Source organism: Ptychodera flava, chromosome 12 (assembly GCF_041260155.1).
Source record: "Ptychodera flava strain L36383 chromosome 12, AS_Pfla_20210202, whole genome shotgun sequence".
Classification (NCBI taxonomy): domain Eukaryota; kingdom Metazoa; phylum Hemichordata; class Enteropneusta; family Ptychoderidae; genus Ptychodera; species Ptychodera flava.
This window is the reverse complement of record NC_091939.1, coordinates 34,080,041-34,094,694: the sequence shown is the minus strand read 5'-3', so window position 1 is coordinate 34,094,694 and position 14,654 is coordinate 34,080,041. Positions and strand designations below refer to the sequence as shown.

Below are 14,654 nucleotides of genomic sequence, written 5' to 3'. Positions count from 1 at the left end.
TCTTCAAAAACTGCAGACTTTCAACAAAATGCCAACAAGTACATTGTCAAAATAATAAAGCCTGAAATCAGGGGAGCCTTAGCTTTTACATAGAAAACAGTAACCACCCCTGATGTTAGGTAGTTCCATGCTTTTTCTTTCTCAGGCAGTTCCGTGTGTTTTTCTTTCAGTATTGTAGCAGTTGGTAGATAAAAATCATTTCTTAATACATCTTGAACTGTTCAGGTTTACATTCACATATGTGTAAAGGTATAGCATTCCAAGTTTCAATTGCATTGTGGGTTTAATTGCAGAACTGGAAATGCATATTTACCTTGTAGATTAAATATGTCCTCATCAGTTTGCCTCTATCCCAGTACTATAGAACCATTGATTTTCATGAGGATACGATGTCTGTTTTGATATTTTAGGTTTCTTCAGTGAGATTTAAAAGTCTCAAAATTCCCTTCAAACAATTAAATCTGCCCTCATTTCAGCATTTAGGATTTTTGCAAAAGAGTTTTAATCTATGATTGAAAAGAAGCAAAATTTAATAATAAGGAGATGTTTGATGGTGTACGTCTGAGATACACACTTTGAAACACTCAAAAACGAGCTGTATGAAATGCTTTTGAAGTCCCAAAAATGGCAGATTTTTATCTTGTGTAGAGGAAGGGTCAAATTTGTCAGTTGCAATGTATGTAAACTGCCCAGAAGAGACTATAAAAACAGAACTTGTTTTTGTCTTGATAGTTTGTCATAAAATCGCATGCTGAAGTCGTGACTTGTCTGAATAGCCAGTTATTTATTTCCGTAGGTGTTCATTCCAGCCTACGGTCGGAATTCTCACAAAATTTTTTGGCCATAAAATCTGAAATCCTGGCTGGGAACTGGGTGAAAGTATGGGTTGAAGTATTGTAACAGAGGGTGAATCCACCTCAATAAAAATGAACAGACAACTTGAGCATCTCATCTTCTAGTTCATCTTTTCAGAGAAAATTGCAGTGACATTTCCAAAATCATTTTTGTTCACTAGAGCAGCATTTTTCAAGAACTCTTTCAAATCATAAGAACTCAAAATTTACATGGAAGGTTGCAATGATATATAAAGCTCGTTCATTTAACGAGCTTAAATGAACAAGCTGGCTACAATGAAGGCATTCAGTCGTCCCTTTTCACGACTTATTGTGTCAGCAAGCTCTCAACAAAGAGGTGAGATGAGAGATTCCATTAATACTTGTCACGTAGATGATAGTCCGGAAACCTCCGACAATATTTCCTCCAGTAATGTCAGCAGTCACAAACACTGCTGGGACAACTTGGGGGCTTTGAAAGACCTGGAGACAGGGTACAAATCACGCATCTTTACAAATCTCATTAAAAGTCACCCTCCATAAATTTCATCCCGGTGGATTAGTCCATTTCATGGGAAGGGGACAATGTCCATACAGTGTTTGCGACGCAGGGGATGACCGATATAACCTAGAAAGCTCTTTCACACAAAACTAACCCAAACAAAGAGAATTTCAAATTTATGCGGCAGCAAAAATAACATTGAAGCCATGAATTTAAACTTCAGTCTTGAACCCAACTTTATTCAAAATTTACAAACAATTATAGTAAAACAAAAGTTGTTTTATTTTCTTTCCCATTTTCCCTTGCTTGATGAAAGTTGAGAATTAGACATAGCACTTCCTACTCGATGTGAGAATAAAAAGTCAAAATCTGCCAAATTGAACAATATAATATGAAAACAAAAATATTTACAAATTTGAAGTCAGGGTGTTGTTATCGCTATGTTCTAGATAAGAAATGAATTTGAAACAGCACTTGTAGAGTCCTTTCATTTTTCAAAGTCACACTGAGAATACTCTCAGCAGTTGAATAGATGAAATTCCACATTGTAGTGCAAGCTACAAAAAACAAAGTACCGAAATTAAATGAATCTGGCTTTTTTATGAACCATTAAGAAATGATGAAACTGTATCGTATTTCCTTCGTTCTGAAAATGACACCGCCAGGTGATGTCAGTTTCACAGGTACACAAAGAACTCCTGGTCTTGTCTAGGTGACTTTATGGAAAACGTTTGCAGTTTTACAACCTGAGATAATAAAATAGAGGCTGCCGTTTGTGTGACCATGACACAGACCTTATCTCTGTTGAAATATCCACTGTGCCTGCATCTCTGGGCATTCTCTATCCTGTTGCCCCCTCACTATGCAAATGCCAGCCTCTCCATCAACCATGGTAGAGTAGAAGCCGTGACATCACTTCAGCCGTAAATCTCAGTGGTCGTAAATTTTGCTTTCTGGTTTCTGCAAAACGGAAAAACACTGTACGTCGAACAATGAAACCTGCGTTTCCGTGTGTGGGATAGATGGGAGAATGCACCGGAAGACACATTTACCAGGGAAAGGAAAAAATTCTATGAGAATTAATATTTTGATCTTCATATTGCCAAGAAATATTGTTGACTCGGGTTGACCCCATGTATAGGCAGGTTTGGGTAATTACAACACCGTCCTTGAGTCTAGAATGGTTTATGAGCGCAGTCAGTGGGACAACCATACTGCAGTGTTTTATGACTTTGCAGCCTGATTGTGTTCGTCTCTCATTGGGTGCTTACATTTATGTTTCAGCTAGGTCACCCGATAATAAAACTCTCTAGGTACGCCAATGAAACCACTTTGTTCTTCCATCGTTTACTCCCAACTTTGAAATGACACGATATCAGGAGACAACACCTCTCACTTTCCTCCCATTTTTATCTGAAGCATGGCATTCAATTTGTATTTTTCATGGTGAGTTTCCATTTGGCCTGTTTATTCACAAAAATTCTGCCATTCAATGAGCAACCTTGTCTATGACCTTGTCTGTGGTTGAAGAGCGACAAAATATTTGCCTAGCGCAAATGGTAATTACAGCTTACATATTTATTTGAACTGCCATGGTTGTATCCAGACTTTATTAAATATTCACCAACATGGTCAACACTTGAAAATCTATAACCAGGTTTTTTTGTTTAAATTCTTGCAATAATTTAATAATTATGAATGTGATTTTAGACATGAAAAATGTTGAAAAGTGTAATTGAAACGATGTGAATCACAAAGATAAGCATTTTGACAGTGAAATAAACAGCATTTCATAATTACTTTGCCTGTTATTAAGTGATTCTGTTACTTTATTGCAAAAGTGAAATATTCTATCAACAAACTCCTCACAATGGCCTTGAAAGTGTGAAAGGAATTTTTCAGAGTACTTTGTATAGACCTAATGAGGGCGCTGTGATACATTCACCTGATGATGCTGAAGCCCAGGGTTTCTTTTACCTTGTATTTGTCAAGTGAGGGAGCTGTTACACAACCCCAACTGTCTTCACTCAATGTTTACCCAATTTGTAGAGAATACTTGCGGGACCCTAATTCACAGTCAGACTTCTTTGTCAAAAAAAAACAAACAAAAACACAGAATCAGAAAGCAGATTTATTCTGTATTTCACATCTCATCTATGATCATCTGGAAGGAAAGATTCCCTTTTGAATCCCATTGATATGAACGCCTCAAAAAATAAATTTATCTTTGTATAGTTGTAAAGTTGTAACCATTTATCTCTCATTTTATTGGCAATAAATACAGTAACACAAATATTTTACTGGTCAGATAACTTTAAATATATTCTCAAATTAAAATTAAATCAATTCTTTGATATTTTGCAAAACAAATTGTTTTTCTCTTTGTGTTAATTTTGAGTGCATTCAGCGTTCTATTCTGTTGATTTATTCTCTTTCTTAGCCCTGTGGCCACCATGGTTTGGCTAAATTCTATCGTTTTCAATTGTTGGTTGGACCTCTTAACAGGTAATATGGGGTGAAGGGTCAAGGTCCAGTGAAAATATTGGATATTCTATAACAGCAAGATAAATATATATGTGCATATATATCTCTCCAACAGGTCAACAAAAGGCATAATTTCTCAGAATTTGATTTATTTTGCAATAATTTCAGTTACACTTGATACAAACTGTCTTTGTCTGTACCCTTCTAGATTCCTGTAATTGAAAGAGCCATAAGTTTTCTATAGTTCCTTTTTTTATCATATTCAGGTATGTTTGATGATGCTCAAGTGATCATTATTTCATAAATTACAATAAAATTACATCATCATATGATGCAGGACTGATTTTTGTTTTGATAACTTATTGATGATAAGAAAACAAACAGAAAAAAAAACAAGAAAATATATGTGACGTTTTAAAATTTATAGTGACCAATCACAGATTACACTTTAAGCAAGAAATCTAGGCGGTAATCTCCTTATTGGCTGACAGACTTCCAATTTCTTTTAAAGTAGCCAATCATGTTGTTGAAACCGTGCAGCTGAAGGATACATTGAAATGTCTCTCAACCACAACTACAGTAGAAAAGATTCATGCCTGGTTATCCATGAGTATTTGGATCAATATAACTGTGTCATGGAAATGCAAGCTTTTTCCTGGTTTGTGTTTCCAAACAGATGATGAATCCACACATTATTCTTAATAGCCTTGCAGTTCTGGAAGGTTGTAGTAGAGGTCCAAGGAGTTTGGATTTGTGAAAGCTCCCCGAACTTTGATGTCTTCACCAGATATGATCCTTCTGACTGCTACTTCTACTTTCTTACCACTGATAGTGTACTGCAATGGAAAATTGACATGGAAAGAGAAAAAAGGTAGAAAGAGTTCTACAAATAATCTGTTCAAAAGCCTTGGGCTTGATCAGCAAGTGTGAAAAATTGCTATGCTTAATCTTACTGTTGCTGTTTACAACTGGAAACCAAAAATGAAAAAAAAATCACAATTCAATGCCACACACTGTATTAGTTACTTTAGCTTGAGAGACTATTTTCTATAGAGATTTAATATTTCTATTTTCTTGTCCACTTACTGGAATATCCTGTGTCTTCAAAATGATACCTGGGACATGCCTGGCAGATAACTGACTTCTGATGGAATTCTTCACTTTTTTCACAACATCCTCATTGAACTCAAAACCATTTTCCATCTTCAAAAACAGAATAACCCTCTCGTCTCCGTCTTTGTTTCTCTGAGGCACTGCCAGGCTGTCTTGTATTTCTTTGAAGCTTTCAACTGGAGGAGGCACAGAAATGATAAAGCATATGTGTGGTGGTTGCCATGGTGACAAGGATAAAATAACAGTTGCTATGGTAACAAAAATGGTATGTTCGAAACACAACAAGCAACTGCAACTCTGCCTCTGTGTCAAGCATTGACCTTGATTATGATTAAACTGACTCCGTTCACTATTTTAACCATGTGAAACATTTCATTATTTCACCATGGACAATATTTTGAGTTTCTTTGAAATATGCTAATGTTTCATTCATGAATGCTCTTGATAAAGCTTTAGTTTTTAAGGCTCAATAGAACTGTAACTTTCAAAGTATTTCTGGTACTGTTGTTGGAGTTGTAAAGCACACTTTTTGGTTCTACTCTTTGTGCTACTCTCAAAATCACATGAAAATGATAAGTCTTTAGGCTGTTAATACAGCCTGTCAGTGTGTAGTGTTGAAAGTTCATTGTCAGTTTGGAAGGTGAATTGTCTGGACTAGAATTCATTTGTCAACAATGACACTGCGTGTTGTACACAAAGCATTGTGTTGGCAAGGATATTACTTTGTATTTCAATTACTACAGGAAGAAGATGAAAAACAAATAAACGTGTAAAAAATTTAAAGTGGTCAAAAGTTCCAGCTATTGTCCCTTGAATTTTACAAAGATTGTAAATTATTACCTTTGTACAAGAAAAAAGAATAGAAATAAATCTGAATGGATCGCTGATTCTGCATTGAAGATCACCTGATTGCAAAGATCCAAATTATCATTGCATAAAACAAAGTGTTACAAATTTGGTAAACTTGTCAAAAGTACATAATTATTTATACTGTCGACAATGCTGCTTGCATTGTTCATGGCAGATATCTCACTGCACGCTGAGGGAATGTCAATGTTATTTTTCCTTTATAATATGGAAGTTACTAGAATTCTCTTTTAGATGAATGTATTATTGATATCATGTCATATATGTCTTAAGTTTTGAGTCAAAATTGATATGGACACAGCAAAATTCAGCATTATTAACTACCATGTATTTATCACACTATACTCAGTAAAGAGTCTTTCAGAACCTGAAACTGAAAAGTCAAGCTTACCAATATTGTAGAGTTCAGCACTGCCAAATCGTACACCATTTGGATTTAGAGTTCCATCGCTGTAAAATGTGATGTTTTAGAGAAGAATTCATCAAAAACAAATGCTTTTGTTTGATTATTTCATGTTAAGTTATCACTCTTTCTGATCGGCAAATCTGACTTGAAACTGAGTACAGCCGTTGCTCAATGGCAGGAAATTTCAGATGCCCTCTATCACAGAACATGAAAAAGCTGCTGTTTATATTGACAAAATAATCTCACAATTGCAAGTTCAATTTTCACAAATAAATTCACAATGTTTCCTTCCACTGATTTTTGCTGTTAAGTTGTTGAGTAATTTTGGAACAAGAACAAGGAGATTTTTTACATCTGTATGCTTCATTTTGTTTCATTTTTCATACAGTGCCAGTGGTAAGCTGCTTGTTGACCTTCCCAATTATATACTGAATGATGGCGTTGACAGTGTGTACATTAAGTAGGGCATGCTTGTCACAATTCCCCGGAAATTTTAGCAAGATCACTTATGAGAACTATGGATTCGATCATTCACATTCTTTCCACAAAAGCATTCTGATTTCATCAAAAATTCTGTCTTTGATAAGGACAACCTACCTTCGTCCAAGCATGACAACTCCACCTGTCCTTGAATTGATGACACAAAAATCACCATGGGCCCATAAACCTACATGTAGTATGAGAACACAAGTAGTTTAGCAATCACAGAAATCACTCTGGGTTCTTAACTCACATAATCCTTCTGTGGAAGGACTAGATGTGTTAAGAAAATAAAGAAGTTAAAGTCAGATATCAGGACCATCATGATTTGTCATGGGTCTATCACAGCTGTCTGTAGACCAAAAGGCATTACCAAATAGCAATTTCTATCATGTATTGGACTTTTCCAGTTGAAATTTACCTAAGCCCTTCTAAAATCTAATGGCATGAACAAAAATGGTACCTATGAAGTATGAGTTCTATCATAAGGACAGAGCACCAGTAGCTTCTTCCATATAGACATTTGCATGCCCAGGTACAGAATAATTCTTGCCACATGATACACATGCACACTTCTCCGTTAACGCAAAGTGGCATCAGTGGTTTGATTTTGATTGCAATGCAGGGATTTTTTTTCGATGTTTTCCATGCCATGTTTGATCTATGAATGGACAGTTCAACTAATGACTGCAATAAATCAGGTACTTCAGAATAATGGCAAAAGACAAACCTTCTCATGAAAAGAATTTATTTTCCTAGAAAACTGAATGAATAAGGCTTAAAAGCTAGTATTGTCTGCTACTTTGAAATTACTGGTAGAAGTTGACAGCCATCCATTCTGTATAGAGATTACAACAAACACTGCTTAAGTGTCACTATAGTTTTAAGTCTTCTCCCCTAGGCCCTATTTTCTGTTCAATCTCAAAACGAAGTAAGTTGAAGATAACATTCTATAATCTTTGTGATATGTCTGCTCTAGTATCTACATTCTACAATCAGAGTATTTAACCATACTGTTTTTCCTAGAAACTGAATGAATAAGGCTTAAAAGCTAGTATTGTCTGCTACTTTGAAATTACTGGTAGAAGTTGACAGCCATCCATTCTGTATAGAGATTACAACAAACACTGCTTAAGTGTCACTATAGTTTTAAGTCTTCTCCCCTAGGCCCTATTTTCTGTTCAATCTCAAAACGAAGTAAGTTGAAGATAACATTCTATAATCTTTGTGATATGTCTGCTCTAGTATCTACATTCTACAATCAGAGTATTTAACCATACTGTTCACAGTGAGTGTTCTGGTTCTTTGCGAACAGGGAAACTGGAATGACAGGGTTAAAGTTGGCACACTACCTTCATATTTACTGAAGTATGCTTTCTTGTATTTGATTCCATCTTGGTCATTCCAGAAGTGAGTTGGCATGGATGGGAAGGGCTTAGTGCAAACCAATTCACCACTCTCATCATGTATGATTTTACCTTCAGAAACAAACATCAATTATTCTTATTAACAATCAAGATATCAGAAATAAGGCTTTACAGTGCAGTAGATGTTGAAAGTTGATTTTGATAATGCAACAAAAAAAGATGGGAAATAAACTGAAATATTACTGTAATAGAGGCTTTGACCAACCATATCACTGGAATGTATTACTATGTATGCGTATGTCTATTGAGTAAGCTGGTATGTTCCAATTAAGGAAAGATTAAATTTACATCTTGACAAAGCAACAGCATCGGCGATCTACCAGAATGTGCCATATATATATATATATATATATATATATATATATATATATATATATATATATATATATATATATATATATATATATATATATATATATATATATATATATATATATATATATATATATATATATATATATATATATATATATATATATATATATATATATATATATACATACATGTGCCCTCCGGTTATCACCATAATGGCTTTATGGCAACCTCTGAACTGGGCACAGAGAGTACGGGATATATATATATATATATATATATATTATATATATATATATATATATATATATATATATATATATATATATATATATATATATATATATATATATATATATATATATATATATATATATATATATATATATATATATATATATATATATATGAATTTTGATCTGTGCAAAGCATTTTTGAAAAGATCAAGAATGAAGGTAGATTGTTTTGCCTGTACCTTCTTCATCAGCACTTTCCATGGCCATGCCAAGGAGTCTTGTCTGCAGCTCTCCCCTGTACACTGGCACCATCCAGGATTGACCAGCAAAACATCCAATGATATCTGTGCCACCTGGTGAATAGAACAATAAACAAATGATGCATTCCTGGCTTGGCGACAGAACCTCATGATAAACCCACTATTACAGCGCACTGCTAAAAATATTAAATAAGGAAATTATAAAATAACCTGAACAATGTTTATTTCACTGCTGAGTTTGTGACATCAAAGACTTTGTAAAGTCGATGTGAATTATATCCCCTTTCAAACAAATAATTTTTACCACAAGCTGTTAGATCACAGCTTGTGGTAAAAATTATTTGTTTGAAAGGGGTTTTTCATGCATGGTTTTGTCTCGTGCACACAATCTTAACGTGATAATTTTTCTGCAAAGTTTTGGGTAGTCATCTCACAGAAAATGATAGAATAAACACAAAGAAAACCTACATTTATATCAATATGGAAACTTAAATGTACAATTTCATTTGCATATGTTGAATATTTACTTTGCCTCATACACAGGGACATTTTATGAAAGACAAACTCAGTCGATGTTACCTGAATCACAATGGCTAGACTCAGAGGCTTCTAGAAAAGATAAAACATGTACCTGTGATAGAACCAAGCAAGAGGTCTTCTTTGATGTGTTTGTAGACATAGTCAAAGCTGGCTGGTTTCAGTGGTGATCCAGTAGACAGAATACATTTCAGAGTCTTCAGACTGTGAGTTTCAGCTGTTTAGATAAAGTAAAAGGGAATTTGAGAACACAGAAATGATGGATGATTAGCTGATTTCAGTTTAATGTATGACCTGCTGTAATGTTCAAAAGAAAATGAACGAATCATTACATCTTTTCAATGACTTCTCTTCTTTTTTTTTCTACTGTCTGTCTGTCTGTCTGTCTGTCTCTCTCTCTCTCTCTCTCTCTCTCTCTCTCTCTCTCTCTCTCTCTCTCTCTCTCTATATATATATATATATCCTCACTTTGTTCCTCCTCTCTTCATTTTCCTACTCTTATACCAGTACACTCATCAATTGCTGGTTGTCCTGCCCCCTTGCATGTGGTAGAGTCTGTGTCTTACCTGGATGAACTCCTTTGTCTTCTAATACAGCCAACCATTTTGCTCCTGTACCTAGCACTGTAATGCTGACAATCAAAAACACATACAGTATATATTACATGTGTCATCTTTTGAAATTGACAAAATATAAATAAGTTATGTTTCAATAAAAAATGACAGGTATATCATGAAAAATCTATAAGTAATAATCATTTTCTTTTATTGTATCATTATAAAAATCTAGCCATCAAGTTACTCTTATACAATGTCAAAGATTGAGAATAAAAAAGCACGCAGCTTTTTTGTTAAATCAGTTGCCGATGAGTCTGTAATCAAGGTTTAAAATTCTATTTTGGATTATTGAGTTGAAATCAAATTGCAAAAATTTTATTTTTTTATTGTCAAGTCCACTATTAAGAGTATATACAGCTGTTACAATGTCAACTCACCCATGTATGACTTATGTCGCTTTCACAAACAAAGTAAATATTATGTAAGGACAATTCTATTGGACTTCTAACATAACAGTGCAGAGAGCATACTCACCCAATCTCATCGACAAGATCCCAGAGAACACTTGGAGATGGGACTAGCGGAGAACCGTCATACAATACAATTGCTGATCCTGCAGCTATTGCAGTAATCATCCAGTTCCACATCATCCATCCTGTCTGAAAAAGTTCATGACATAAATTTCATCTGATGGAAGGTCTGACCTCCAGAAAAAATCAATAAAATAGTCTTTATGTCTGCAGTAACATATGCCTACTAAATGCAAGATAGGTGGGTCATCATTTTTTCATCTATAGACATGTTTCAAAATTCATTACGTCCTCATATGTACAAAAACACATTTTTTTATCAAAGTGTTTCAATTTTTTGACCAAGTAATAAGAAGAGAAATGTTCAAGAGAATATCAATCTAGAATTTGGACTACACCATATCCCTGAACTTTGACCAAAGACAAAATCATTTTAAACCACAGTATGTAGGTATATGACAGCTTACCACAAACACATATGCTTACATGGTCAAGGGAATTAAAATGATTGTGTAAATTACTAAACTATTTCACTTTCAAGTACACTGATTTTTGTCCTATTGGTGTAAAAAATATGATTTCCACTTACTGTGCTGTAGTATAACAAGACATCATCTCTTGTCATGTCACTTTGTAAAACATGCTCTGCCAAATGTTTAAGTAACGTACCCTGCAAGTAACAACATGAAATTACTTGAAATTACTACAAACAATCCTAAAAATTCCAACAGGCAATGGAGTAATATATGGTGTGCTATTCATATAGAAGAAATGGTACACTCTTTTCAACAAAAATTCACAACTATTATCAAGATGCAGAAAATTGAAAAAAGAAATGAGTAGCACCCCATACTACCTACCCACCTCCACCCCTCACCCTCACTAAAATTGTATTTTTGATGATGGCTGTTCTCTGTTTCCAATGATTTTAAAAATTTCGGAAAAGCTAATGTAGGCTGTCTGGACACTGAGGGCACTGTTCTATCAGCCTTCAATACTCATTTTCTAACATTAGTAATACCGTGCTGCTCACATACTATACTTTAATCAATAAAAGTGTCAATAACTTGTACCATCACATGAATATCCATAACAATTTGGATCTATAAACAACCACACTAATCTGTAGAGAAATATTTTGTTAATAAAATGCATGACGCAACAAGCATATTTTAGCAGTAATTCCCAACTACATGCTCCATGCTAAAAAACCACAATTGTTTCAAAGATAATACAGAGATACTGCAAACATCTGTTTGTTCTCTTAAAGATAGACCAGGGAAACAATTTTCTTCATGAGGTAGTTCTCTGTACTTTTTGTGTAACTTACTTAGCTTAGTACTTTTTGGGCACAGATTATATTGGCAATCTTTAAAGCATAAATTATTGGTCAATTTGCATCTTATTGATGTTAATTCTGGAATACTTTTAAACACTGCCTTGAAAAGGATCAATAAGCATTTTTATGGTCGTCAACTTTTAGCAGTAGATCTGTTCAAATTTGAACAAAATTACACAGTAGACGTTAGCAACAAAGGTTTACTGAAATGACCATCTAAATCAACCCTTGAAGACATAAAGGAGTATCTCATGTATGACAGTATTACAAAATTTCAAATGTTTTGACTAAATATGGAATCATTGAACCTATAAATTTGCACTTCTATAGTGTCACACTGTCTACTGCCAGTAGCAGCATATCTATGTGCACACATTTATAACATAGTCTATTATCTAACACATGAAATTAATCCATATTTTTGAGGATGTTATTAATCCCCTTCATAGCAACTTTAGTAGAGTTTTTGTTCATCTCATCCCTTTCAGCATATATGCCAAACGTATCACAAAAGTCACTGAAAATACTCACTCCTGCGGAATGTACCATACATTTGGGTGGACCAGTGGTGCCTGAGGAGTACATGATATAGAGTGGATGGTTAAACGGCAGCTGTGCAAATTCCAACGGTGGAATTTCACCATCCTCAGTTCGTCCACTTTCAAGAAAATCACCAAGGAAACAACTGTAATTAAAAGTATAAAAAAAGCAATTTGCGCATTATTGATCAACTGCTTTTCTTGTGAACACTGGGGTACTAGAAATTGTCAGTGATTTAAAAAAGTTCTAGGGAGCTGCATGTCATCCAGAATTCATTTGCGGTGAATATCATTTCAATACATGAAAACACTGGCAGCTGGTGTATAGACAAAGAGCTGACAAAGAGACTTAGCTCATTGTTCGGGGAGTAGATTTGCTTACTGCATTTACATATTGGAAAGAAGATGTCATATACATGCGAACAAAAAATGGACAATTAGCATTATCTTATAATTCACAAAACAAAACAAAGAATAAATTAATAGGAATTGTATTCAACCAAACTTTTGTCTCCCTAATCATTCTAATTCAGTTTGCTTTTGTTTGCTTGAATTTTTTCCTGTACTGACATGACAACAATAATTCAAAGTGACATATAACATGAACGGATTTACCTTTTTTGTATATTTGATATGTCTATAGTGTTCTGTTTATTGACATATGGTATTATAACAACTTTTTCGATGTCCGGTAGTCCATCTACAACTTGTTTTAATTTTTCCAGATGGTTGTGAGCTTTCCCGTTGTACACCACGGCATCAACAGAAAAGATAACTTTTGGTTTGATTTGTGAAAACCTGTCGAGCACACCCTAAAAATATAAAAAGAAAGAAATAATATTTAATTCATTTTTATATACATTTGTATCATAAGTATTATACAAAAGTTTGTTATCATTAAATTGACACTAAGATAAATGAAACAGCAGATTTGTATTGAATCATGCTGAAACCTGATAATGAAGATTTGTTGTCCCAGATGTTCACAGACCAGAATATTCAAATTCACAGCAAGGCATCCAATCACAGATTTACACTGATGTGATGGTGAGCAATGAGCACATGAAACTTTATTGGTTCTTGATGCTTATATTCTGTAAGACCTACTTCTGATGAAATAATACAAAAGGCACCTACAGCAGGCATCCTGGAAGGATCCTTTCCTTGTTTTTGAAAATATTCATTTCCTTTTTTTGAGAATTTCTCAGATTGGATTTTTGGATATGCAGTCAATATTTGGTAGGATGAGATGTCAGGTTAGAGGAATTCCAAAACAAACTGAATTTATTGAGCAGATTATATACACTTTCCTTTGAGAAAGACTGCAAAGACAAAAGAAATTCAATCATCAAAATATAGATATTTACCGTCACACCAAAATCAGGTGAAGTAGAACTCCATATTGCACCAAGACTTGCTGCAGCCAAAGTAGCAGCCACAGCTACTATACAGTTTGGAATGTAACCTACAGTGTTCAAAGAAAGAAATAGAATAAACTAGATATTACTATTATTAGAAAAAGTTCAAATAACCTTTTTGACAATGATTCTGGAAATGGTATAAATAAGTATCATGTTTTGATATTTGCTTCTTACATGTGAAAGATTGCAGTATTATTTCACATCTCTCTATCTTATCTATTAAGTGCATAAGTACAAAAGTCTTCAACGTACATACTTCTGTAATTTGATTATGATAGAACAACAGTTGATCATGTCATTCTGGCTACTTTAGCATTTCAGCAGATGTAGATGAATGATGATATCACTGTGCACATTATCAGCAGGAAACAGGTCAGTTCTACAGTAAAACAACTAAATAAAATATCCTGAATAGAGTGTATGATAGATACCTTTATACAATGGAATGTCACATCATTATTTGACCTTTGACCCCACATTATTCAAGTCTGCAGAATAAGAATGACTGGTCCACCTGCATATTTCCCATCTTTTCTATTGTTACTCATGTCAGATATTGTGGTACCTGCACTGTTGGCTGATACCTACTTTTTTCATTACAATAAGGTCAGTAGGTCACAGTTAATGACAGAACTCTCTTACTCATACAGAACATTAGCAAGAAACAAAAATTTCATGTTTATATTGTTTTTATTGAAGCGAACAATTCATAACAGCTAAAACATGTAGATTCTCGACATCACTCTAAATACCTTTACACTAAGGGACTTTACAGTACCCAAAACATACCATGATCAAGATTCTAAATACC

The 14,654-nt window shown here is 34.2% G+C and overlaps 1 protein-coding gene across 1 annotated transcript in view; it reads right to left on the bottom strand.

The window, feature by feature from the left end:
• Window positions 1-3,448: 3,448 nt before the first annotated feature.
• Window positions 3,449-14,654, bottom strand: part of LOC139145709 (acetoacetyl-CoA synthetase-like) — a 21,163-nt gene continuing 9,957 nt past the window's right edge. Inside the window, exons 5-17 of the mRNA XM_070717020.1 lie at window positions 13,790-13,887; window positions 13,038-13,234; window positions 12,415-12,568; window positions 11,134-11,214; window positions 10,549-10,673; window positions 10,024-10,088; window positions 9,552-9,674; window positions 8,900-9,013; window positions 8,038-8,163; window positions 6,803-6,872; window positions 6,191-6,249; window positions 4,906-5,108; window positions 3,449-4,655 (exon numbers count right to left, since the gene is read on the bottom strand). Coding sequence (XP_070573121.1) covers window positions 4,518-4,655; window positions 4,906-5,108; window positions 6,191-6,249; window positions 6,803-6,872; window positions 8,038-8,163; window positions 8,900-9,013; window positions 9,552-9,674; window positions 10,024-10,088; window positions 10,549-10,673; window positions 11,134-11,214; window positions 12,415-12,568; window positions 13,038-13,234; window positions 13,790-13,887 — 1,553 coding nt within the window. The 3' untranslated portion in view covers window positions 3,449-4,517. The remainder of the gene's footprint in view (window positions 4,656-4,905; window positions 5,109-6,190; window positions 6,250-6,802; window positions 6,873-8,037; window positions 8,164-8,899; window positions 9,014-9,551; window positions 9,675-10,023; window positions 10,089-10,548; window positions 10,674-11,133; window positions 11,215-12,414; window positions 12,569-13,037; window positions 13,235-13,789; window positions 13,888-14,654) is intronic.